Source organism: Suncus etruscus, chromosome X (assembly GCF_024139225.1).
Source record: "Suncus etruscus isolate mSunEtr1 chromosome X, mSunEtr1.pri.cur, whole genome shotgun sequence".
Taxonomy (NCBI): domain Eukaryota; kingdom Metazoa; phylum Chordata; class Mammalia; order Eulipotyphla; family Soricidae; genus Suncus; species Suncus etruscus.
Genome location: NC_064868.1, coordinates 66,458,505 through 66,482,255, shown reverse-complemented (window position 1 = coordinate 66,482,255; position 23,751 = coordinate 66,458,505). Strand labels below are relative to the sequence as shown.

At 39.5% G+C, this 23,751-nt stretch overlaps 1 protein-coding gene across 1 annotated transcript; it reads left to right on the top strand.

Annotated features, from left to right (window-relative positions):
* Nucleotides 1–551: 551 nt before the first annotated feature.
* PGK1 (phosphoglycerate kinase 1) lies at nt 552–21,425 on the top strand. The gene is made up of 11 exons (XM_049766614.1): nt 552–729; nt 4,427–4,477; nt 6,596–6,751; nt 6,864–7,008; nt 10,372–10,475; nt 11,782–11,901; nt 16,074–16,188; nt 16,617–16,796; nt 19,716–19,893; nt 20,487–20,585; nt 20,965–21,425. The coding sequence occupies exons 1-11, from the start codon at nt 665–667 to the stop codon at nt 21,003–21,005; spliced, it is 1,254 nt and encodes a 417-aa protein (XP_049622571.1). The 5' UTR covers nt 552–664; the 3' UTR covers nt 21,006–21,425.
* Nucleotides 21,426–23,751: the final 2,326 nt, after the last annotated feature.

The following is a 23,751-nucleotide window of genomic DNA, read 5'->3' as shown; positions in this document are numbered from 1 at the left end:
ACCCCCTGCAAAGACAAGCTTGGTGGCCTCCTTTTTTTTTTTTTTTTTGGTAGCACCGCGATATATACCCTCCCTCAAAATATAGGATAAAAGGTGCTCTGGGCTGTTCCCAGCGATTACTAAAGTTATTCAAATGCCAACATGGGGAGCCAGAGAGCCAGAAATTTCTAAAAAGGATCTGTGACTTGCAGGGATCCTTGGTAGGGCTGTGGAATTCCACGGGGATGCTGCCGCAGCTCCAGGCGCGGAGGCGGGGCCGGGGCGGCAGAATTGAGCCTCTCTCGCCCTTGACTTCAGCCGGTAGGCGGCGCTAGACTCCTCTCCCCGCACCAGCCGGCCCGGAGGCGCCTCCTCCAGCTCCAGCTCCCGCCCAGAGTCCAAGCGACTCGGTGCGTGCTGGACGTGACAAATGCTGGCCGCACGTCCCACTTCCCTGGGTGACTGACAGCACTTCGGAGCAATGAGAGCGCTCTCGTTCCTGGCAGCCAGTCCAATAGCAGCTGCGAGGCTCTGCCCCGCGGGTGAGGTGACTGGGAAGAGGCGGGGCCGGAATGCAAAAGTAGCCCAAGTCTAGGCACTCCACGCGAGCGATCCCGGTGCTCGCTGCTCGCGCTTTCGCTGCTCTCCGAACGCCCTGCTTCTCACCACCGTTTTGGGTGTCAAGATGTCGCTTTCCAACAAGTTGACTCTGGACCGGCTGGACGTGAAAGGGAAACGAGTCATCATGAGGTAATTCCACTTAATCCACTCGGCGATCTTGGGAATCTGCTATAGTTTTTCTGGTCCGGGCCAACTTGCTTTCTTGTCTGGCCAATTGAATTTTTGGTCCACGGTTACCCACTCCCTCCTCCCCAGGGTCCCAACCTTGTAGGGCGAGCTTGCCAATTTCTTGTGGCTTTGCTCAGGTTTGATGGATTCTAAACTAATTTCTCCCAGCCTAGAAAATGAACCGTCTTGCCTTTGGGGAGTTGATCCATCGTTACAGTGCTCATGTTATTGGAAAGTAGTTTGCCCTTATTCTAATTTTTTTCAGTCAGCGACATTGGACTTCAGTCTTCCTTTGCAGATCCCTAGGCCTCAAGAAGGGACCTTGAAAGGTCATTTGATCTGTGCCCTTCCCCCACCGCTCTGACAGATGAGAAACCACCCACATTCCAAAGGTCCTGGCACCAATGGTATCCTCTTTGGAAGATTTTGATTAGAGGTACAAAATCCCCTTCTTAAGGTGTTGGGGATGGAGCATGAGGAAGGCCGCAGAGGAGGAGGCCCCTCTGGATTTATGTAACAGATCTGTCACACTTCCTGGGTGATTGGACTTCAGGTTTGCATCATGATTGTGAAATGCTGGGTAATGGTGCAGCAGAATGTTGCTACTCATTTTATTCGAACCCTGATGGTGGCTAGGGAAGCAGAATATTAGAGTTGGGAGGTTTCCCATTCACCTAGGAGTCTCACTCTACACGTGTGGATTTTTTTTAGTAGCTTACCATTTTGACTTCCTTATCTGCCAAAATGACCAGTTGAAAGACAGGCTTGCAGCATCACCTTTCTACAATTGTAATCTCAGTCATTATCTCTTCTCTCCCCAGGGAAACAGTTAGAAATTAATTTAGGTTGGCCTATAGTGGTGCTTGCTTATTTTTTTCTTCCTCTGGAAGGATGGGAAATATAGGGTTTTACTTGAAGTCATTGACTAGTCCTGTTTTGCTGATGAAAAATCGCCTGTCCAAGGTCACGCAACATGAAAATTGGTGGTAGAGACTGTTCTAGAATTGAGGTCTTTGGCTTCCAACCAGGTTTTGGAAAACTCCCACCACACAGTGAACAAGAATGGGTTAAAATAGGTCTTTTGTGAGCTGAAACTTGCTATCAATAGTTTCCTCCCTTTACAGAAAGTTCCTTGTTCCTTGGATACTGCTGTATCTCTTTTCAACAGAGAATTACTTTGTAAACTAGTATTCTTTTCATAAATCAAAATAGTTTTTATTGAACAATTTATTTAGAAAGATGAGGGGGAGGGAAAGAGAAATGCATGTTCAAGAGAGAACCTGGATTTCTCCAAAGTGGAAGAGGCAAAGATAACTCAATACTCAAGGGAGAAGATAGAGCAACTTTTTAGAAGAGCCTGTGCGGGGGCCGGAGAGATAGCATGGAGGTAAGGCGTTTGCCTTTCATGCAGGAGGTCATCGGTTCGAATCCTGGCGCCCCATATGGTCCTCTGTGCCTGCCTGGAGCAATTTCTGAGCCTGGAGCCAGAAATAACCCCTGAGCACTGCCGGGTGTGACCCAAAAACCACAAAAAAAAAAAAAGAAGAGCCTGGACAACCTTGCTTTGTCAGTTTAAATTCACCTTTATTTTAAAGGCCCCTGAGTTATTATAATTGTGGATGCTTTGCAAATGAGTAGTTTGCCTTTTGATTAGTCACTGTCTATTTAGATTACCAACTTTATTCTAAAAAATGAGTTCGCTGAGTCTTCTGGCCTGATTGAAATACCAATGAAAATTGATTTGGGCGAAGGACAAAGTTTGCCCCAACCCAGGAATACTCTGGGGTTATTCCAGGCTCTGTACTCAGGAGTGACCCCTGTTGGAGTTCAGGGCACTAAACACCTCAATGTCTGTACTGTCTCCTCCCCAACTTGAGTTATTGATTTGTTGAGGGGGCTTTAGATAGCCAGAAACTGCTTTCTATTTTTTGCTTCCAACTGAAGTTATATTAAGCCCTTTGAGTTAACTTCCTGCTTGTTTTTGCAATGTCATTTTTTTCTTCCTTTTCTGGTCTGTCTGCTACGCCTCTTAAGTGGCTTGTAAAGCATTTCCCTTTTACTTGTTCTTCCCTGCCCAGTTTTTTCTGTTACCTGTTCGATCTTGTTCAACAAAGGCGTTGATGTAGTGGAAAAAGAAAGTTTGAGGGAAAATAAGAACAGAGGGAAAACAGCATTCAAGACAACCTAATATTCCAGTTTGCCATTTAGGATCAGTGAAGCACTTCTGGGCATAGTTTCTTTGAAAACTTTTAATGAAACTGAGCCTGAACTCCTGAGATTTCAGATGATAGCCACTTGAAATTCTTTTTGTTTGTTTGTTTGTTTGTTTGTTTTGGGCCACACCCTGTACCACTCAGAGGTTACTCCTGGCTCTGCACTCAGAAATCGCTCCTGGCAGGCTCTAGGAACCATATGGGAGTCTGGGATCAAACCTGGTCCAATCCGGGCAAATGCCCTACTGCTGTGCTATTGTTTTGGCCCCAAGTACTATTTATTTTGACATTTTTTCCCAGTTTTATTTTGTTTTCTTTATTTTGGGGCTATATCTGGTTGTGCTCAAAAATCACTCTTTGAGATGCTGGGGGGCTATATGAGGTGCAGTGAATTGAACCTGGTTCAGCTGCATGCCAGGCAAGCATCTGACCACTGTACTCTCTCCAGCCCCAGTTACTTTACATTTGGGTGATGTTAGCTTCAATGGAATCCAGAAATATGATTAAAGGAAACTGAATCAATATGTATATTCCTAAACCCCCCATTCACCTACCACTATTAGTAGATTCTATTATGCTAAGCCTACCTAAAAATATTTTTAGAGAAAGCTGGTTGGCAATTTATAAGATTTATATTTTCAGTAAGAATTTGCAGTGTGGGGGATACACCATTGGTGCTCAGGGGCCATATGTGGTGTCAGGAATTTAAACTAGAATCAGCCCTACGCAATACCTTAACCTCTTTACCTGTGTTATCTCTTGGGCTATATTGTTTTATTTTTTAGTATTTTTAAAGTATGAGCTTGCATACCCTATGTACTATTTACCATATGTATTTTTGTTTGTTTTGTTTGAGGGTCATACCTTTTAGTGCTGAGGGACTATTCCCTGCACTTTGCTCTGGCAGTGCTCAGCACAGAGTTGACCGTGCAGTGCTGGGATTGAACTTGTATGAAAATCATAACTTTGGGGTTCTTTTGCTCTGCACTGCACTTAAAATTTACCTCTGGCATTCTTCCAGAGACCAACCATATTGTCAGGGATCAAAGCTGGATCCGCCATATGCAAGGCAAGAGCCCTACTGGCAGTACAATTTCTCTAGCTCAAGTTATTTAAGTCATTTCTCTGGCCTGAGATGACAGGCTTAAAAGACACAAACCTGAAATTCAAAGAAATATCACCAAATGAGAACATTTGTATTGTACAGATACCCAGATCAAGAGATGAAAATATAGACACTATTCATGTACAATCTCAGTCATTGTTTCCATATTCTTCACCCTGGCTGTCCCCTATTTTTACTTCTTATGCCACTGGTTATATTTAAGGTGAATTTTGAACATCCAAAATATTTACCTGGTTGAAACTAAGCATTTTTTCTAACCTTCAAGGGAACTGTAAATAGTTTATAGCTCTAAACCTAAACTCTTTTTTTTGTTTTTCAGAGTGGACTTTAATGTTCCTATGAAGAACAACAAGATAACAAACAATCAGAGGTAAGGTTAAGAAGCCAAAATCTAGATTTAACATGTACATGTGGATGTAGGTTGGTGTTAGAATACATGAGACTCATGTAGAAGGCCCTGGTTTCAATTCCCAGCAGCAACAGAAACATAAAAATGATGTTCATGGGATGCATATGGATGAAGTAGCTTTTCTTTTTTTATTGTAGAACTTTGCAAACTAAGCCATACAATTTAGTTTTTCCACCAAAACCACCATCTGCTTTGATTTCTTTTTCTTGTGAGAATGCAGAAATTGGAAAAATTGCTGCAAATGATTATTTATACTCTCCCTTTTCTCAATTTTGAAGAATTTGGAATTTGATTTTTAAAATAGTTGAAATGAAAGTTATATTTTTTGTAAGAAGATTTCCTATGAAAAAAGATTTTAAGGCCAATGATAATTAAATGTACATGTAGTTTGTTTTGGGTTTTTTTATTTTTGTTCATTTGGTTGGTTGGGGTTTTTTTGGTTTTTGGACCACAGCCGGTGATGCTGAGGGGTTCCTCCTGGCTATGCGCTCAGAAATTGTCCTGGCTTGAGGAACCATATCGGACACTTTGGGGGGAATCAAACCCTGGTCCATCCTATATCAGCTGTGTGCAAGGCAAATGCCCCACATCTATGCCACCACTCTGGCCCCATAAATGTACATGTAGTTTTATAAACTCCTGTTCCTCATGACTCAGATAAATAATTCTAAAGTAATACTTTCAGTTATATTAACTTATTTTTATTTGGGGGCCATACCTGGTGGTACTCCAGAGTTATTCCTGGCTCTACATTCAGGAATTACACCTAGTGGGCACAGGAAGCCATGTAGATTGCTTGACATCAAACCTGGGTTGGCCACATGCAAGGTAAACACCTTATCCTGTACTATCCTTCTGGTCCCATATTTTCAGTTATTTTAGACTGCTTCAAATCTCTTTGCTTCTAGTTTCACAAGCAGAAATGTCAAGTGATAGTACTACTCTTTAATTTGATTTTAAAGGGACGATTTTATTTAAACTTTTATTTTTCAAATTTTTGTTTTGGGGCCTCCCTACCTCTGTGGGGGACAATCAGGGCTACACTGAGTGGCGATAAGAAGGCTACTTGAGTATATCTTTTTACTTTCAGAAATATCTGGATGTGATCAACAAATGAAGCATTAATAATAATAGAATTTACTGAGATAGGGTAATCCTAAAACTTAATTTGATTTTATTGCAAAATTTTACCTCATAAAGATTTCTTTATTTGTTCTAAATGAGTTTTGTCTGATAAATAGAAGTCATACTTTAGAAACATGTTTTTTAAATCATTCTATACTCTGCTGAAATGTCACCTGTGACTTTCTTTTTTTTTTTTTTTTTTTTTTTTTTTTGGGCCACACCCGGTAACGCTCAGGGGTTACTCCTGGCTATGCGCTCAGAAGTTGCTCCTGGCTTGGGGGACCATATGGGACAACGGGGGATCGAACCGCGGTCCGTCCAAGGATAGCACAGGCAAGGCAGGCACCTTACCTTTAGCGCCACCGCCCGGCCCCACCTGTGACTTTCTATATCATAACTTACTGTGATTATTTAGTTCTTTCTCTAATAGATAAATTCTTTAATCGAATCACTGTGAGATATGCAGTTACAAAGTTGTTAATGATTGTATGTCAGACCTACGATGTCCAGATACCCATCCCTTCACCAGTGCACATTTCCTGCCACCATTGTATCTCAAATTATTTTAGGGGGGTTGCTCCCAAGTTGTACTTAGAGGTTCTTCTCTCTAATTTTTTTGTTTGGGGGCCACACCTGGCAATGTTCACCGGCAGATTATTATTATATTATCTGTCTGACAAGGCAGGTCTTTTCAGTGATAGAATCTTTAAGTCTGCTATGATATATTCTTCCCAGGGACAAAACATGATTATGACAGAATACAATGCTGGGTGAAGAACTGGTATTGTAATCACCAACTATAATCGAGTTGCAACTGTAAATCTGAAGAGATTTAGATAAGAAATTTATTTTACGAGGCTATTATTCCAATAATTCCCATTAATCATAAAAAATTCCTACTAATAGGCATAATTGTGACTTATCAAATGTCTTTTTCTTATTTTCTGACTGTAGAATCAAGGCAGCCATCCCAAGTATTAAATTCTGCTTGGACAATGGAGCCAAATCAGTTGTTCTTATGAGCCACCTGGGCCGGCCTGATGGTATCCCCATGCCCGATAAGTACTCTTTGGAGCCAGTGTCTGGAGAACTTAAATCTCTGCTAGGCAAGTAAGTGACAGATGCTAGTGCCGGTGGATGCTGTTCAAGGGAATGTTGTCAAACATGTCATTACTGGTTTTTTAACTACTGTGTAGCTATCTCCGTTTTGTACTCTCCACAGGGATATTTTGTTCTTGAAAGACTGTGTAGGTCCAGAAGTGGAGAAAGCTTGTGCTGACCCTGCCCCTTCTTCTGTCATCCTGCTGGAAAACCTCCGTTTTCATGTGGAAGAAGAGGGTAAAGGAAAAGATGCTTCTGGCAACAAGGTACAGCCTGTAATTTTACATTACTGGGCATGAGAAGGGTTTAGTCTTGAAGTAATTGAAGAATGTTTATTATTATTGTTTATTATTATTATTATTAATATTATTATTATTGCTTTTGGGCCAGACCTGGCTTACTAAGGGCTTTCTTCTGGCTCTGTGCTCACTACTTATGGGCTTGGGGGAGACCATAAGGGGTGCTGAGTATTGAACCTAGGTCAGCCAAATGCAAGGCAAACACCCTACCCACTGTACTATCTTTCCATTCTCTCTCTATATTATCTGAAGCACCAAGCACAAGTCTTTTTTTGTTGTTTTGGTTTATGGATCACACTACTTGCTAGTTCAGGTGTTTTTCCAGCACAGCCAATTTTAGACTTCAATTTTGTTCAAAGCTCTAGCAGTTTCTTATATTAGACCTTTGTTTGTTATGAAAAGGAAATATATATTCTTACTTAGAAGGGTATGCATCACTTTGGAACTTTAAAGATAGCTAATTAAATTCACTATATTTGGGGATTTATTATGAAATTTTACATGATCAGGGAAAGCATTTTCCTATGTCAAAAGGAAAAATACTAATTGGGGCACTTTATAGTTATGATGGTCTTTGAATTGCTTTGTAAATTAGGGAAATATAAAACATTTTTTAACGATAATCTCAAAATAGCTGATTTGACTAAAATGAAAAGTAGTGATGTTATTGATAGATTTTACAACTTAGTTCATTCGCAAACTGTTTGGGGGGGGGGCTTGGGTCATAGCCAATAGTGCTTAGGACATTCTCCTGGCTCTGTGCTCAATGATCACACCTCTAAGTACTCAGGAGACCATATATGGTGCCAGATCCAACCCAGTTGGTCAGCATTACCCATTACACTATCATTTAGGCCATGGCAAGCTTTTACTTTTTGGGGGGATTATGTATGGTGGTATTTGGGGGCTACTACTAAGTTAATGCTTAATATCACTCCGAGTAGTGATTAGGAGCCACATGTTGGTAGCAGGAGTTGAACCTGGGGCTCCTGCATTTAAAGCATTGCTTAGCCTGTTGAGCTCTCTCTGACCTTAGGTCATCAAACTTTTTATTGGTTTTGGGACACACCTGGTGGTACTCAGAACTTACTTCTGGCTCTGCTCAGGGATAAGTCGCAGTGTTTCTTGGGAACCTATGCATTAACAGGGTATCGAACACAGGTCAACAGTATGTAAGATAAACTTTGCTTGCTGTACTCTCTCCAGCTCCATATAATCTATTCCAACTGTATATTAGTCTCTGGAAGAAATTTTATTATTATATTATTATATTTATATTATATATTGTTATGCAGAAACAACCAGAGATAACCCACAAAACAAACAACCAAAACTTGAATACTAAATGGTGAACTGACTATTAAGAATGACTTGAAGTTTGCCTGTTGGTTGAAGTTCAGAAGGTTACTTCAGAACTTTTCATGATTAAGATCTTAAGGACTAAGATGCTCTAAAGTTAGTGCCTCAATCTGTTTTACTTGTGGCATTTCATAAGGTCATCTGAAGGCTTCCTTTAAGCAGTTTCTTTTCTTAGCATCACAGGCCCTGGTTTTCCCTTAGCCTGTCTTTGGCATGGTCTTGATACAATAGTGTAAGCCAAATGCTGATCTAAATTTTGGTGCCCTTTTAAATGAAAGTTCATGCTACAAAGACTCTTCGACTTTAGAAATTGCAGAAGGCAATTTACAAATTGAGTCATAATATTTTATTTAGAAAGAGATGGACCAATTATGTTAGTTTATGATTTTAAAAAATTAACAAAACACTTAAATGTTTACTAGTTTTAAGTACTTAACATTTTAGAAGTTAGTCTACAGTTCAAAATTGATAAAGGGCCAAATTGAGGACATAAATTAATTCTTTTAACCTCCAGTTTTTCATGTTCTCTTCCTTCTAATTAAGGATAAGGTATGAGGAAAGCATTCAAATAATTATTTCTCTTAACAGCTTTTTCATGAAGAACTTTGTTTGTCCCATTTTCCTCAGTTTTTAAATAAAGAAGTGATTTTTTTTTGCAAGGTGATAGGACTTTAGGGACTGTTTATTTGGTCAAGTTTAGATATTGAATCAATGTCAAAGGTTATTCTAGAACCTAGATTTCTTGGCCTTCAGTATTTTCATTACTATATCTTTTTCAAAGATATGAGAATTCTACAGTTTTCAGTTTTAACTTTACTCTGCCTATGTTCTTTTGATTATTAGAGGAATTCCACTCTTTCTGGTGGCATCCTACTTGATACATATTAATAGGGAGTGGACATTGATTAAGATGACTAGTGGATCTGTGAGTGAACTGTTTTGTGCCATGGCTCCCTTCATCTGGCATGAAACCTAAACATTTGGGACCGGAGAGGTGCCGCTAGAGGTAAAGCATCTGCCTTGCAAGCGCTAGCCTAGGAATGACCACGGTTTGTTCCCCCAGCATCCTATATGGTCACCCCCAAGCCAGGGGCAATTTCTGAATAGATAGCCAGGAGTAACCCCTGAGTGTCAAATGGGTGTGGCCCAAAACAACAAAAACAACAACAAAAACCTAAGCATTTTTGCTTTGTCTCCTGACAGACTTGACTTAATCTAGCTTCTGTCCTGCTTTCTGACTCATTTTGGTGAGAAAGCCTAAGAGAGTGACTTAAATTTCTAAAGTTCTATCTTTTATATCTGTTTTTTCCCTCTCCTTTTTGTGTACGAAACAGTAGGCAAGACTATCAAAATAAAACCTTTTGGGGCCCAAGAGAGATATTACAGTGGGTACTGTGTATGATTTGTATGTGGCTGACCCGGGTTCTATTCTCAACTCCTAGGAGTCATCCTGAGCACAGAGCCAGGAGTAGAACCTGAGCCCAGTATAGTCAAAATTCCTTAACCCTCACTACCACCTTAATTAGTATAAAATATTTATGAGGTTCTTTTTTGTTGTGTTGCCTGGCCTCTTGGTGTTTCTCTCCTGAAGAATATGTCTGAATTTCCTTTGCATAAAATCTTCTCTAGGGAGAAACTTGGACTGAGTATAATTCCTACATATAGAGGAGATAAGTCAAAATAAGCCAAGGGAAGGATAATCAGAATCTCTTTCCTAAGAGATGGGGAAATATCAGTGGAATGTGGTAAGCTTCAAATCATTAGATATTAAGCCAATCTTCAGGCATCTTCAGTTTGCAATTTATGGAAGGCAAAGGCACATGCAGAAATCACCCAAATACCTGGACTAGATGTAAAAAAGAAAGCATATGCTATTGCTACGTGTAAAAAGTTGTCCATTAACTCAGGATCTTTGGAGATGTTTTAAGAGGACTCTTGGTATGTTTTTTTATTGTTTTATTTTCTCTACAGGTTAAAGCTGAACCAGCCAAAATAGAAGCCTTCCGAGCATCACTTTCCAAGCTAGGGGATATTTATGTCAATGATGCTTTTGGCACTGCTCACCGAGCTCACAGGTACAAATTTAAGCCCACAGGCTAATGTCAAGCCAAGACAGTAGTACTTGTTTTACTCAAAAAGCTCAAATTCTGGGTTGCTTTTGACTATTCTCTGTGATCCTTCCTCTAGTTGGTAAAAGAGCCACAGTTTCTCTGACTTGTATTGACTGATGTTGACTATCCTTGATCCAAGAATGCAATAAAAGTGATAATTGTTGGTGAATTTTTTGTTTGATTTGGGCCACAACCTGGCAGTGCTCTTGGCTGAATCCTAGCTCTGTGCTCAAGTATCATTCCTAGCAAAGTTCAGGGGACCATATAGAATGCTGAGAATTGAACCCAGGATGGCCACTTGGGCCCAAGTGTTAAGCTTTGGGAATAAGTTGATGTTTGTCACTTAGGATATTTCCTGTAAAATTCTTTCATCGTAGATGTGTAGTCAGAATATTATGCTGTCAACAGGAAGAAAATTGAGGAATTCTACCTTATCGTTATCAACTAATTATTTGAGTATCTTAAATTCTACTTAAGGGCTAGCGAGATAATACAAAGATAAGGCACTTGGGTTGTACATGACCAACCCCACTTTGATCTGTGATACTACATATAATCCCCTGAGAATTGCCAAGAGCACTCAGATTCAGGAGTAAGTTCTGACCACAGTGAGTATAGTGGCCTCCAAACAAAAACAAAAATTTTACTCAGGTCATTGCTTATTATTTGTTCTCCGTAACATTGTACTATTGACTGAAAAAAGCTTTTGTCTTACTTTAGTTGCAATTTAGGGATAAACCCATTGCCTCAGGCCAGAGTGATAGCACAGCAGCAGGGCATTTGCCTTGCATGTGGACAGATCCATGACAGACCCAGATTCAATCCCCCATATCCCATATGGTCCCCCGAGCCTGCCAGGAGCAATTTCTGAGCACAGAGCCAGGAGTAACCCCTGAGTGCTGCTGGGTGTGGCCGAAAACCACCCCCCAAAAACATTGCTTCTTGGAACCTTATAACGAACTAAAATATTTTAATGATAAGACATCTGTTGATCTAAGATTTGATAATTCAAGTTGCTTTTGTTTTGTAAACGCAATATGAAATAAATTTGGGCCTTCATTGAGGCAAGTCATGGTGGTGAGAGAGATACTGGTGAAGGGATGGTGGTAGTATTGGTGTTTGAATACTTAATACCTGAAATGTCTGTATTATGAACAACTTGGTAAATCATGGTGTTATAATAAAAATTAGAAAAAGAAAAGTATATGGGCTATGGTCTTAGGAGAATTGGTAGATACTGGCTAAAATTTGAGTGTCTGGTCTTTTCTAGCTCCATGGTTGGAGTCAATCTGCCACAGAAGGCTGGAGGATTTTTGATGAAGAAGGAGCTGAACTACTTTGCCAAGGCTCTGGAGAGCCCAGAGAAACCTTTCCTGGCGATCTTGGGCGGGTAAAAAGAAGTCTTCCAGATCATGTTTAAGTAGTATATTTGCCAAATATATCAATTAGACTGGATAATAGGAAAATTTATCAAAATTTACAAAGGGGCATGTTGGTGGTATTTAAGGATACCCAAAGATTACTGTAATCTGAAACTTGCAATGTCCCTCACTTTCTCTAGAATTTAAGGGACAAGGGAGGGAGTGGTATTAGAATTAAGAGAGAGAAACTATATTTTATTTGATACTATAGACACCAAAGGAGCACAACAGTTTAGATGCCCGCGTGTATCTGAAGCCACCTAATATTCAGAAACAAATGAAGTAACAGAATGGTTAACTAGCAACAAAAGTTTATGAAACCTTTTGACTATAACCTCACTATAGATATAATACTTTTCACAAATTTGCTTGTTGCTGTAATCTTGTTTTATCTTCTTTATTAATTCCATTCCCACTTACTTGGAAAGAAATGTATTATGATCAACTATATAACCTCTGTGATGTCTGCTCTTTTAATAAAATAAATGTAGGTTAGCCTTTGGGACTGAGGAGACTAGAAAGTTGTTGGGGAGGGAATAATGGAAAGGCTGTTCCACAGGTGCTTAACCAATAGTTTTTCAAGTGTTTGAACACTTCAGTTCAGACTGTTGATCCTTCCAGTACAATCTAGCAAGGTGTTAGCTAAAAACACTTCATATGTGTTTTTTTAGAGTGGGGGAAGTTTTGGGTCATGCATAGTAATGCTAGAGATTTCTAGGGGGCCACATATAGTGCTGGGCTTGACTGCATGCACAGTAAGCAGTCAAATCCTTGTACTATTTTTCCAGCTCTTTCATAAGCATTTATGGGAACTGGTATTGTGTGTATAATGATATCCTAATTCTAATGGCTTAGGTAAAAATAGAAAGCCAGGGATGAAGAGATATATGGAGGTTAAGACACTTGGTAACACTTGGCCACTTGGCGACACTTGATCACGTATGCATATGGTCCTCAAACACCACACAATGTGAGCTGTGGCTTCCTTGTACTGTTGGATAAACCCCTTATCAAAAAATAGAGAGATACCAGATTCTTTGCATGAATAAACTAGGGAGTTAAATTTTAGGTGATAGAATAGTGACAGGAAGCTGAGATTTTGCTTATAGCTACTGGAGGCTCTTATCTTCTATGAGCAGAACTCCCTCCCATCCCCCATGATTCTAAACTCAGCATTTTCCTATGAAACTTTACTCTAAATTTACTTTAAATTTAGTAGCATACTTGCTCTCTAGGCATTCTGAGTTCAGTTTCAATGTCCTAAAATGAATTAAGGTGGGTACAGATTGTTTTCTGTATACTGGAAGCATCCCTTATATACTGGGTTATAAATGTCAGGATTAACTATTGATTTCTTTGAAGGATAAAATCTGGCCTAATTTTGTTCTCCATCCTTATCTATGCCTAGAATGTGTGGCTGAGTATCATATAGTAATTATGATCAGGGTTTTATTTTTTTGTTAATTGCTTTATTTAAGCACCATGGTTACAAAATTGTTTATGATCAGGGTTTAAACAACAAGAAATTGCTACTTTGGGAGGAAGCTCAGATACAGGAATTTGTTTGACCACCTTTTTAAAATGTCTTTTCTTAATTCCTAGAAAAGAATTACATTAAAACCTTATTTGTTCAATCCCTGGTACCCATCACACTCCCACTACTCCTACCCCTCTAAAAAACTTATTGTACAAAAACTGGAACATGTATGTTTGAAAGAATAGTATATAGTAAACTTCTAGGTACCAATCACCCTTCTTCAACAATACTGGCTTTTTTTAATTCATCTTATTTCATCACTTTACCTCTCCACCCTACCACCAACATTACTCTTTTGGGTTACACCCATCTGTACTCAAGGCTTACTCTTGGCTCTGTGCTCAGGAGATCATATATCATGCTGAGGATCTAGACCTTTTGTCAGTATTTTGTAAATCCTTTCCCATGCTATTAACTCATTTCCTCCTTCCTTTTCTTGGTGGTTAGATGATTATGAGTAGCAACACTTGGTTGTGGTGTGCCAGAGATCTCACACACTTGGTTTGTTACGGATCTCAAATAGCCATAATCCTGGGATTATATTCAGTTCTGATGTGGTGCCTGCGATCAAATTTGGATTCTTGTGCCTCCAATGAAGATGATGCTCCTCAGAGCCATATCCCAGAACTCATCAGAATAAACCCTCTCCAATATTTAAGTCTTTGGGGCCGGGCGGTGGCGCTAAAGGTAAGGTGCGCCTGCCTTGCCTGCGGTAGCCTTGGACGGACCACTGTTCGATCCCCCGGTGTCCCATATGGTCCCCCAAGCCAGGAGCAACTTCTGAGCGCATAGCCAGGAGTAACCCCTGAGCGTTACCGGGTGTGGCCCAAAAACCAAAAAAAAAAAATATTTAAGTCTTTTACATAATATAATTCTACTTACATTTTTGTCTATCTTATGACTATAAATTTCTTATAATCATGTTATACTTAACAGTTTAAAACTTGTTACTATGAATATACAATCTGTATTCCATAGTTATCCATCAGCTCAGGAACTTCTTTTATATGTATATTTGGATGCTGGTTTTGTAATTCTTTTATAAAATTTTGAGAATTTGTTTTAAGTCACTGGTGAGATATAGGTACAAAGTTGTTCATGAGTTTCAGTTATACAATGTTCAACACCCATCTCATCACCAGTGTACATTGCCTACCACCAATGTCCCCAGTTTACTTCCTCCTGCTGGCCTTCCCCTACATGCTTTGGTGGCAAACATTTTCCTTCTCTTCCCTTTTTCCCTTTTTCTCTGTTATGTACTGATTTTTCAATATGATTACTGGTAAGATGCTAGCTTTGCATCCAACTGACCCAATTTGATCCTTGTTATACCTTATGACACCCGAGTACTACCAGAAGTGAGTCCTGAGTGCAGAGCCAGGAATAGGCCCTCAGCATTGTCGGGTGAGGCCCAATTACACCCCTTAAAATGGCATTTGAACCTCATTGTTTAGAAATTGTTGAATCCCTTATTTTTCTTCTTTTTGTCCTGCTGCTTCTCTATCCCAACCTAATAATAATCCGTTCCTACCCTTGGTGGTAATCCTTACAAGGGAGATAATTTTTGCAGTATGTTCTACAATGTGGCTATCATTTTGAATATCCCATTTTCAAAGCCTAGCATAGGTCTTTTTATGAGATAGATATCATTTATCATATCTGTCATAAATGAGGAAGAAAAACAGATCAGAGGTATTTTGCTCATTTAAGCATGATTTAGTTATATGGGAAGTTTTATGGAAGGCAACCTTTACTAAGTCATTTGTAGGTGTGCTTTGTATGATTTTGGTTTTGGGGGGGTAGGCCACGCCCGGTAATGCTCAGGAGTTACTCTTGGCTCAGCGGACCACATGGGATGCTGGGGGATTAAACTGTGATCCGTCCTGGATCAGCTGCTTGCAAGGCAAACGCCCTACCGCTGCACCATTGCTCTGGCCCCTGTTTTTGTTTTCTTATAATTTGGATCTTTTTTCCTCATAGGAATCTAGTATGTCTGTATTTGTTTTCTTATTTTGCTCTACCAGATTGTATCTCCAAAGAACTAGTGGTCTTTTTCTTCCCATTGATATTTCTCAAAGACCTTGTCACTAAAAATGTTCTTAGTATCTACTGTAAATTTTTAAGTGAGCAATGGATATCACCCCCAATTGCACTGAAGTCTTACAGTGCTAGTTACTGGAAATTAATTGGTCTGGAACCAAACCTCAAAAGAATTTCTTAGAAATAAATTGGCCTTTTTTGGTATAAGAAACATAAATTTAGTCAGTACTTTTGTAAATTGTCAGACATTTTATTTCCTATGCCTTCATAGAAAAAGTCAGTACTTGGCCGGGCGGTGGCGCTGGAGGTAAGGTGCCTGCCTTACCTGCGCTAGCCTAGGAGACGGACCGCGGTTCGATCCCCCGGCGTCCCATATGGTCCCCCAAGCCAGGAGCGACTTCTGAGCGCATAGCCAGGAGTAACCCCTGAGCGTTACCGGGTGTGGCCCAAAAACCAAAAAAAAAAAAAAAAAGAAAAAAGAAAAAGTCAGTACTTTTAAAGAAGTAATTTCACTTCCTTAATGTGTCTATTCTTACAGTGATGTGATTTTTGCTTCTCTTCTAGAGCTAAGGTTGCAGACAAGATCCAGCTGATCAATAATATGCTGGACAAAGTCAATGAGATGATTATTGGTGGTGGAATGGCTTTTACCTTCCTTAAGGTGCTAAACAACATGGAGGTAGGAAACTAAGACAATATGGATGTGAAATAGTTCTCCATGATAAGTAGGTTATGTGAAAACAAGAAAGAACAAAACCAGTACATCTGACTTGAACATTAAAAGTACCTACTTAGATGCTGAAAAGATAATGTAGTGGATAGAACACACTTGCTTTGCATGTAGCCAACCAGATTCTATCAATCCTGACACTACGTATGATCCCCCCAGTCTGCCAGGACTAACCCTAAGCACTGCTGGTGTGACCCATGGTTCAAACTCAGGGCCTCACACATGTGAAGCATATACTCTGCCACTGAGCTACATAGTCAACCCTTTCTTTTCAAATTATTTTTATATTTATTATTTTTTATATTCCTGTCTGCTTTGTGTAATAATCCTGTTCTTAATAAAGATGCTGATCTTCATTATTTTTCTCTTCTTTATAGATTGGCACTTCTCTGTTTGATGAAGAGGGAGCCAAGATTGTCAAAGACCTGATGTCCAAAGCTGAGAAGAACGGTGTGAAGATTACCTTACCTGTTGATTTTGTCATTGCTGAGAAGTTTGATGAAAATGCCAAGACTGGCCAAGCTGATGTGGCCTCCGGTATACCTGCTAACTGGATGGTGAGTGGCTATTAGAAAATAAAATTATTATTTATACAACCAAAAAGCATTAAATAAAAATCTCTTCAGAGGGGGCCGGAGTGATAGCACTGCGGCAGTGCATTTGCCTTGCACATGGCCAATACAGGATGGACACCGGTTCAAATCCCGGCATCCCATGTGATCCCCTGAGCCTGCCAGGGGCTATTTCTGAGCTAGAGCCAGGAATAATCCCTGAGAGCCACCAGGTATGGCCCAAAACAAACAAAGAATTTCTACAGATCTCTGTTAAAAAGCTCCAGATGTTATGAGGACATACTTGGAGATGGCATCAAATTGTTACTCTCTTTATCAGTAATGAAGAATCATTTTCTGCTCTTCTTCTATTTGATATATTAGTATTTATGTTCTGGGGAGCTACTGTGTACATTCATGTTTTGGGCTGTTTCGGACTATGTTGCTAATGAGACGTATAAAAAATATTTCACACATGAAAACATTAAGATGTATTGGTTACAAGACAGGGATATATATGTATATATTAAAGACTAATGTTTATTATTATATGTTCTCTATGTGTAGCATTTTATAGTTGTAGACAATTAGTTTGCTAGTTTGATTTACTAATTGATTTACTAGTTTGCTTAGTCATTTTCTTCATTTCAGCATTTATTAATTTTTTTTCGGTTTTTTGGGCCACACCCATTTGATGCTCAGGGGTTACTCCTGGCTAAGGGCTCAGAAATTGTCCCTGGCTTGGGGGAGACCATATGGGACGCCAGGGGATCAAACTGCGGTCTTTCCTTGGCTAGCACTTTCAAGGCAGACACCTTACCTCTAGCGCCACCTCACCGGCCCCTGTTTTCTAATTTTTGAGTCATACTGAGCAATGCTCAAAATCTACTCCTGTCTCTATGTCTCAGGGGACCATATCAAGTGCCAAATATTGAATCCAGGTCAACCTTGTACAAGGCAAACAACCTACGTGTTGTATTACTGCTCTAGACCCAAACATTTATTTTTGGTTCATTTCTCAGTGTGGTCACAAGAACAGCATCAAAAGCATTGAAACTTGCATTAAAATGCGAGTTCTTTGGCTCCACACCACATTTACTGAATCAGAAACACTTGGGATTGTGCCCATAAATCTATGTTAAAACAAGTCTTCCCAGTTATTCTGATGCGAAGTTTGAGAGCCTCTGATTGAGTTCAGTGTCTTTCAGCCTCCACCCAATTACCATCTTAGGTAGTTTTTTAAATGGGTTTTATTGTGCCATATCCTGTTTAAGACATCTTTGGCTATACTCTGCCAGTTGTACTCCCTCCCAAGTTGTAAAAACCAGAAATGTCTCTAGACATTGCCACATGCTCTCTGGCAAGGGGAAGAATTAACCCTGAAGACCATCAATCTAATTTTTAACTTTCATAAGTAATGTAACAAAGGATGTTTTTATCCAATAAATTTTCAGGCATTCTCCGAGCCTTGGTATTTCATAGAGGACATGAAAGGGGTTTATAATATAAAAATATATATAATATAAATATATATTATATATAATATATATAATATAAAAAGTTATCGAAGAAAAATAACGATGTTCAGTCAAGTTTTTGTTATGGTGGTGATATTTGTTTTGCTAAGTAGCTTCAGTTTGTAGTTCACCTCCTCTTTCATTTTGTGTCATGCTAGTGGTGCTCAGAGCTTACTCCTGTTTCTGCTTAGGATTTACTGCTGGTGTTGCTCAGCCAGAGTCAGCCACATGGAAAGCAAGTGCTTTATTGTTGTACTATCTGGCCCTTCATCTTATCTTTTTTGGGTTATTTATTTACTATTTAAAATGCATCACATAGTTGACTTAGTTGATCATAATACATTTGTTTCCAGATAATTGAAAACAAAGTTATTGAAAAAATTAGAAAGACAAAATAAAAGGAAAGAGAAGGAAAAAAGGAAAAAGAAGTATAATAGCAAGCACATTTGAGAAAATTATTGTATTTCCAATAAAGTCATTAATAAAATGACAGAAGGTTTAGTAACCTCTTGTTGTTATCTGTCCATTCTGTTAAATTGGGATGTTCCTTTATGGATGACAGTAGCAAACAAATGAAGATGTCAAGAAATTCAAAGCACAATTACTATGACATTGAGGGAACTGTACTCAGCTGCCAGGCCTCCCAAAAGATATGGGGTGAGTGTGCCCACACTTGCTCCAAAAAGCGCTGGTGATATCCAGTCCCCAAAGAGATGTACCTGAAGTGTGGCCAGACTGGTGTCCCTGAAGGGAATCATAAAGTGTCAGTGATGAGGCTGGGCAATTGGGGAAATAAATGGTGATTCTGGTAGGTGGAGGCAACAAGCTTGGTTTCTGCAAGGTGAGGGCCTAGTCCCCCCCCTCTCCTCCCGAGATGGCCAGCTTTCTGCTGTATGAGGCAGTATAGCCATAATCTTTCACATTTCAGTTTACATCTTGATCAAGAAAAGAGTAAGTCTGTGGAGCTGGTCTTGTTTGAAAATGGTGTCTGTTTGTTGGTGTGGTTATAGCTGCTAGGCTTCCCAGAATCAGAAAAATATTGGGAGGGTGCCTGCACTCACTGCAAAAAGCCCTGGTGATATCAGAACCCAAACTGGTGTACTTCCAGTGTGGTCAGATTGGTGCCCCCAGAGAGAATCATAGAAGGTCAGTGATGAGGGAGGGGCCACTGGAGAAATGGTGATTATGAGAGATGGAGGCAGCAAGCATAGAAGGGAGTTTGACCCACCCTGTCCTCCCGAGGTGGTCAGCTTTCTGTTGCAGGGGCCAGTGTAGTCATAATCTTTCACGGCTCGTTTACGTATCATTTGAGAAAAGAGTCAGTCTATGGAGCTGGCTTGGTTTGAACAGGGTGACTTTGTTTGTGTGCATGGTTACAGCTTCATCTCTTTTAACTCCTACTGTTTAGGGCTTGGACTGTGGTCCTGAAAGCAGTAAGAAGTATGCTGAAGCTGTTGCTCGGGCTAAGCAGATTGTCTGGAATGGACCCGTAGGCGTATTTGAATGGGAAGCATTCGCCCGAGGAACCAAAGCCCTCATGGATGAGGTGGTGAAAGCTACTTCCAGAGGATGCATCACCATCATAGGTAAGGAATCTTGTACAAAACTTATGCCAGTCTGAGCTGATAGCAGAAAGTAGAAGGTAAGTGGTTCACTCCTCTTCTAGTTTTGTTCTTTAATGTCAGTGCTGAGGATAAACCCAGAGCCTCACAAAAACAAAACAAATTTTCTACCACTGAGCAACATCCTCCATAGTCCTACATTTCTTTTCTTTTCTTTTCTTTTCTTTTCTTTTCTTTTCTTTTCTTTTCTTTTCTTTTCTTTTCTTTTCTTTTCTTTTTTTTGGTTTTTGGGCCACACCCGGTAACGCTCAGGGTTACTCCTGGCTATGTGCTCAGAAGTTGCTCCTGGCTTGGGGGACCATATGGGACACCGGGGGATCGAACCGTGGTCCGTCCAGGGCTTGCGCAGGCAAGGCAGGCACCTTACCTTTAGCGCCACCGCCCGGCCCCAGTCCTACATTTCTTAAACACTTTATGAATCTTGATCAAAGCAGGTATTTATATACTTCTGGAGGAGCCTCTTCATGTTATTTATTAGCCTTCAGCAATAACTCCCAATAATTTGGGTGCTGATCTTTTTTCTTATTTTTTCCCTTTCTATGTGAATTTTCATTCAGGTGGTGGAGACACTGCTACTTGCTGTGCCAAATGGAATACGGAAGATAAAGTCAGCCATGTGAGCACTGGGGGTGGAGCCAGTTTAGAGCTCCTGGAAGGTGAGTTTCTTCCCTGTGTTGTTTTTTTTTAGCTTGTTTGTGGAAAGGAAGGAGGCTTTGCAGTGAGAGGTGGGTAGAACAGGGTGGAAATAGTTAATATGTTACATTGTTATTAGGAGACTTTGACTAGTTAGGTGGGCAATACAAATGGGGGGACTTAATGTAAAGCTCCTGTCATTGATATGGGAAGGGACGTATAAGACAATTTATTCTCAAGGAGGTTTGCTTTGGTAGGTCTAGGACCCAAAATGCTATTAACAACTCCTGGCCATATAGCCTAAAAAAGAGCTGATATAGTATTGGGAAGACAGAAATGGGCAAATCTGGCTTAGTGTGCCTATAGTAATTTTTTTATGTGTATGTGCTCTCTCAAAAACAGGTAAAGTCCTTCCTGGGGTGGATGCTCTCAGCAACGTTTAATATTTTCCTGCCTTTTGGTTCCTGTGCACAACCCCTAAGTCAACTAAGTGCTTTCTACATCTCCTCTTGGTATTAGCTAAAATCTTTCCCTATGTCAAGATTCAGCTAGTAGCCACTAGATGAGGCACCATGAACCTTTAGATTTACACAGCATCTCAGCTTATCTTTTTACTGCACCGTGGATTTGCGTACATTCTTCAAGATCCCATTTGAATTTCTCAGTGACTAAACCATTGTGCTAAATTTTTATTTTGCCTGTTTAAAAAAGCTACTAGTTATCTTTTTGAAGTAGTTTATTCTAATTATTTTTATCAGTGTTTCACTATTCAGCATGGAAATGATGAAATTCCTGCTATAGGGAATTGGGATGAAATTGGTCACCTATTAAATAAATAATAAAAGTATCTGTTGAAACTGGGATTTTTCTCATGTCATCCTTTATTACTGTGAGAATAGACTTTTTAAATTGTTATAGTTAAATACTGAGTTTACAGTGGTTTTGACATTTATGGTCTTGGCGGACATAATTATCTCACTACCAACAATGTACTCAAGACAACCCTCCCCAATCATATCCTTGTTTCACCTCCAATGAGAACAGAATTTTGAGGAAAGAAAATAAATATTCTTTATTTTTGAATGAAGGAAAATAGGCAGCAGCATTTGGAATAGGGATTAGATAAATATCTTTTTTTAGGACTTTTATTGAAGACACTGATATTTTTAAGTTTTACTAAATTTTAAGTGATATTTAAATTTGATTTATTTTAGATCTTTTGACTCCCCCCACAAAAAACGACCTGGGTTTTTTCTTTAGAAAAATAAAGAAATGAATTAAATAAAATTTAAATAAAGAATAAAATAAATTGAATAAATAAAATAAATAATAAATACATAGAATAAAGTAAATACAATAAGTAAATAATAAAAAGCTTATGAGGTTATTCTTTAAAAATTGATTACATTATTTAAACACCATAGTTACAAGGTTGTTCATAATACAGTTGGTTTAATTGCAAAATTGTTCATGATTCTTGACTCTGTTCTGCCTGTGTAACTCAGAGGACTGTATGGAATGCCAGGGATCGAACCCAAATCAGCAACGTGCAAGCAAGGCAAGAGCCTTACCTACTGTACTATTGCTTTGGCCCTAAAGTGACATTTATTTTAAGATTTATTTTTTACCAGTGACAGAACTTATTTTAAAAGCCAAGGTTTCTGATAAAATGTGAACCTCAGTCTATTCCTTCTGTTGTGATTCTCATTCTCTAGGTAAAATCACTTTAACACTTAGCTTTTTTTGTTTGTTCTTTTTTGTTCGTTTGTTTGTTTGGTTAGTTGGTTGGTTTTTGGACCACACCCGGCAGTGCTCAGGGGTTACTCCTGGCTCTTCACTCAGAAATCCCTCCTAGCAGGCTCAGGGGACCATATGGGATGATGGGATAGAGCCCAGGTCCATCCCGGGTCGGCTGCATGCAAGGCAAATGCCTTACTGCTGTGCTATCACTCCAGCCCCTTACACTTAGCTTTTTTAAAGTGAATTTTATCTTTATGTTTCTAAGTAACATACTTAAACTGTTAACTTCTTTATTTTTCATGTTGGATTTCTTTTTGGGGGGGGTCATGAACACTCAGCAGTGCTTACAGGCTACCCCTGGCTTTGTGCTTAGGAGTGACACTTGGAGCTGTTCAGAGGACCAAACTGGAATTGACTACATAAAAGGCAAGTCGCTTACCCCTGGCCTTAACTTCTTGGTTTTTGGTTTGGGGGGATCCACACCAGCCTTGATCAGACTTACTCCTCTCTTGGTGCTCAGTGATTACTCCTGGCTGTACTCTGGAGTCATAGGTGGTGCTGAGTATTGAATCAGTGTGTGCAAAGTACATAAACTATTAGTAGGTACTCCAATGCATTAGCTTATTTTTAAAAAGATAGTACAGGAATTAAGTGCTTATCTGCATGCAGATGACCATAGTTTGATACCTAGCATCAAATATCCCATGAGCACTGCTGAGTGACTCCAAAATAAAAGCAAGATTAAGTTCCTGTTCCTATACATCATGTTCTCCCTTTAATTTTGATTACATATATACTCTCGGGATATCCCTAGTTGGAATTTCTTTTAACTCCTTTACCTCCTACATTGGATCCGCTTCCTAGATCCCTCCCTCCCTCCACCTTTTTGTTTATGCTCCATTTTAAGGAACATAAGACTTCACTAGCTTCCTGCGAAAGAAATTTTTGAGACCATATGTACTGAGCATATCTTTATTCAAATCTTATACTTGCCTGTTTGTTTATAATTTCACCCAAGTATGAACTGAACATATCTATATATCCCTTATATGTACCTGTTTGTTTATAATTTCAGTTTAAGTATTATTTTCACATACTTGAAAATTACTAATTACTGACATTCTGTTCTTCTAGTTTCCTTGCAGTTTTTTCTTCCTTTCTCTTGTGTTCTTTGTGTAAAGAGTAAGGTTAGTGTTAGGATTTAACTGATATCTCATGTATGTAGGGGTGTACTTTGAAAACAAAAGGGAGGCAGATATGGATTTTTTTTGCATAGATGCAGTAACCATTGGGGAGATTCAAAAGGAAATTCCTTGGCCTAAGAGATACAGGGTGTCTACCCTTGGAGCATGCTGTAATAAGACCAACTACAGTCCCAAGATCTTTCTTTATGGTTCCAGGAAAAATCTGCTCAGTTGTGGTTGTTAAAGCCAGTATTCTTTAATTAGA

Bases quoted from the DNA above. Each gene is read 5' to 3' on its own strand.
- PGK1 (XM_049766614.1), top strand. From the start codon at position 665: ATGTCGCTTTCCAACAAGTTGACTCTGGACCGGCTGGACGTGAAAGGG. The intron at 730-4,426 runs GTAATTCCACTT...TTTGTTTTTCAG, and splicing joins GGGAAACGAGTCATCATGAG to AGTGGACTTTAATGTTCCTA. The intron at 11,902-16,073 runs GTAAAAAGAAGT...CTTCTCTTCTAG, and splicing joins TTCCTGGCGATCTTGGGCGG to AGCTAAGGTTGCAGACAAGA.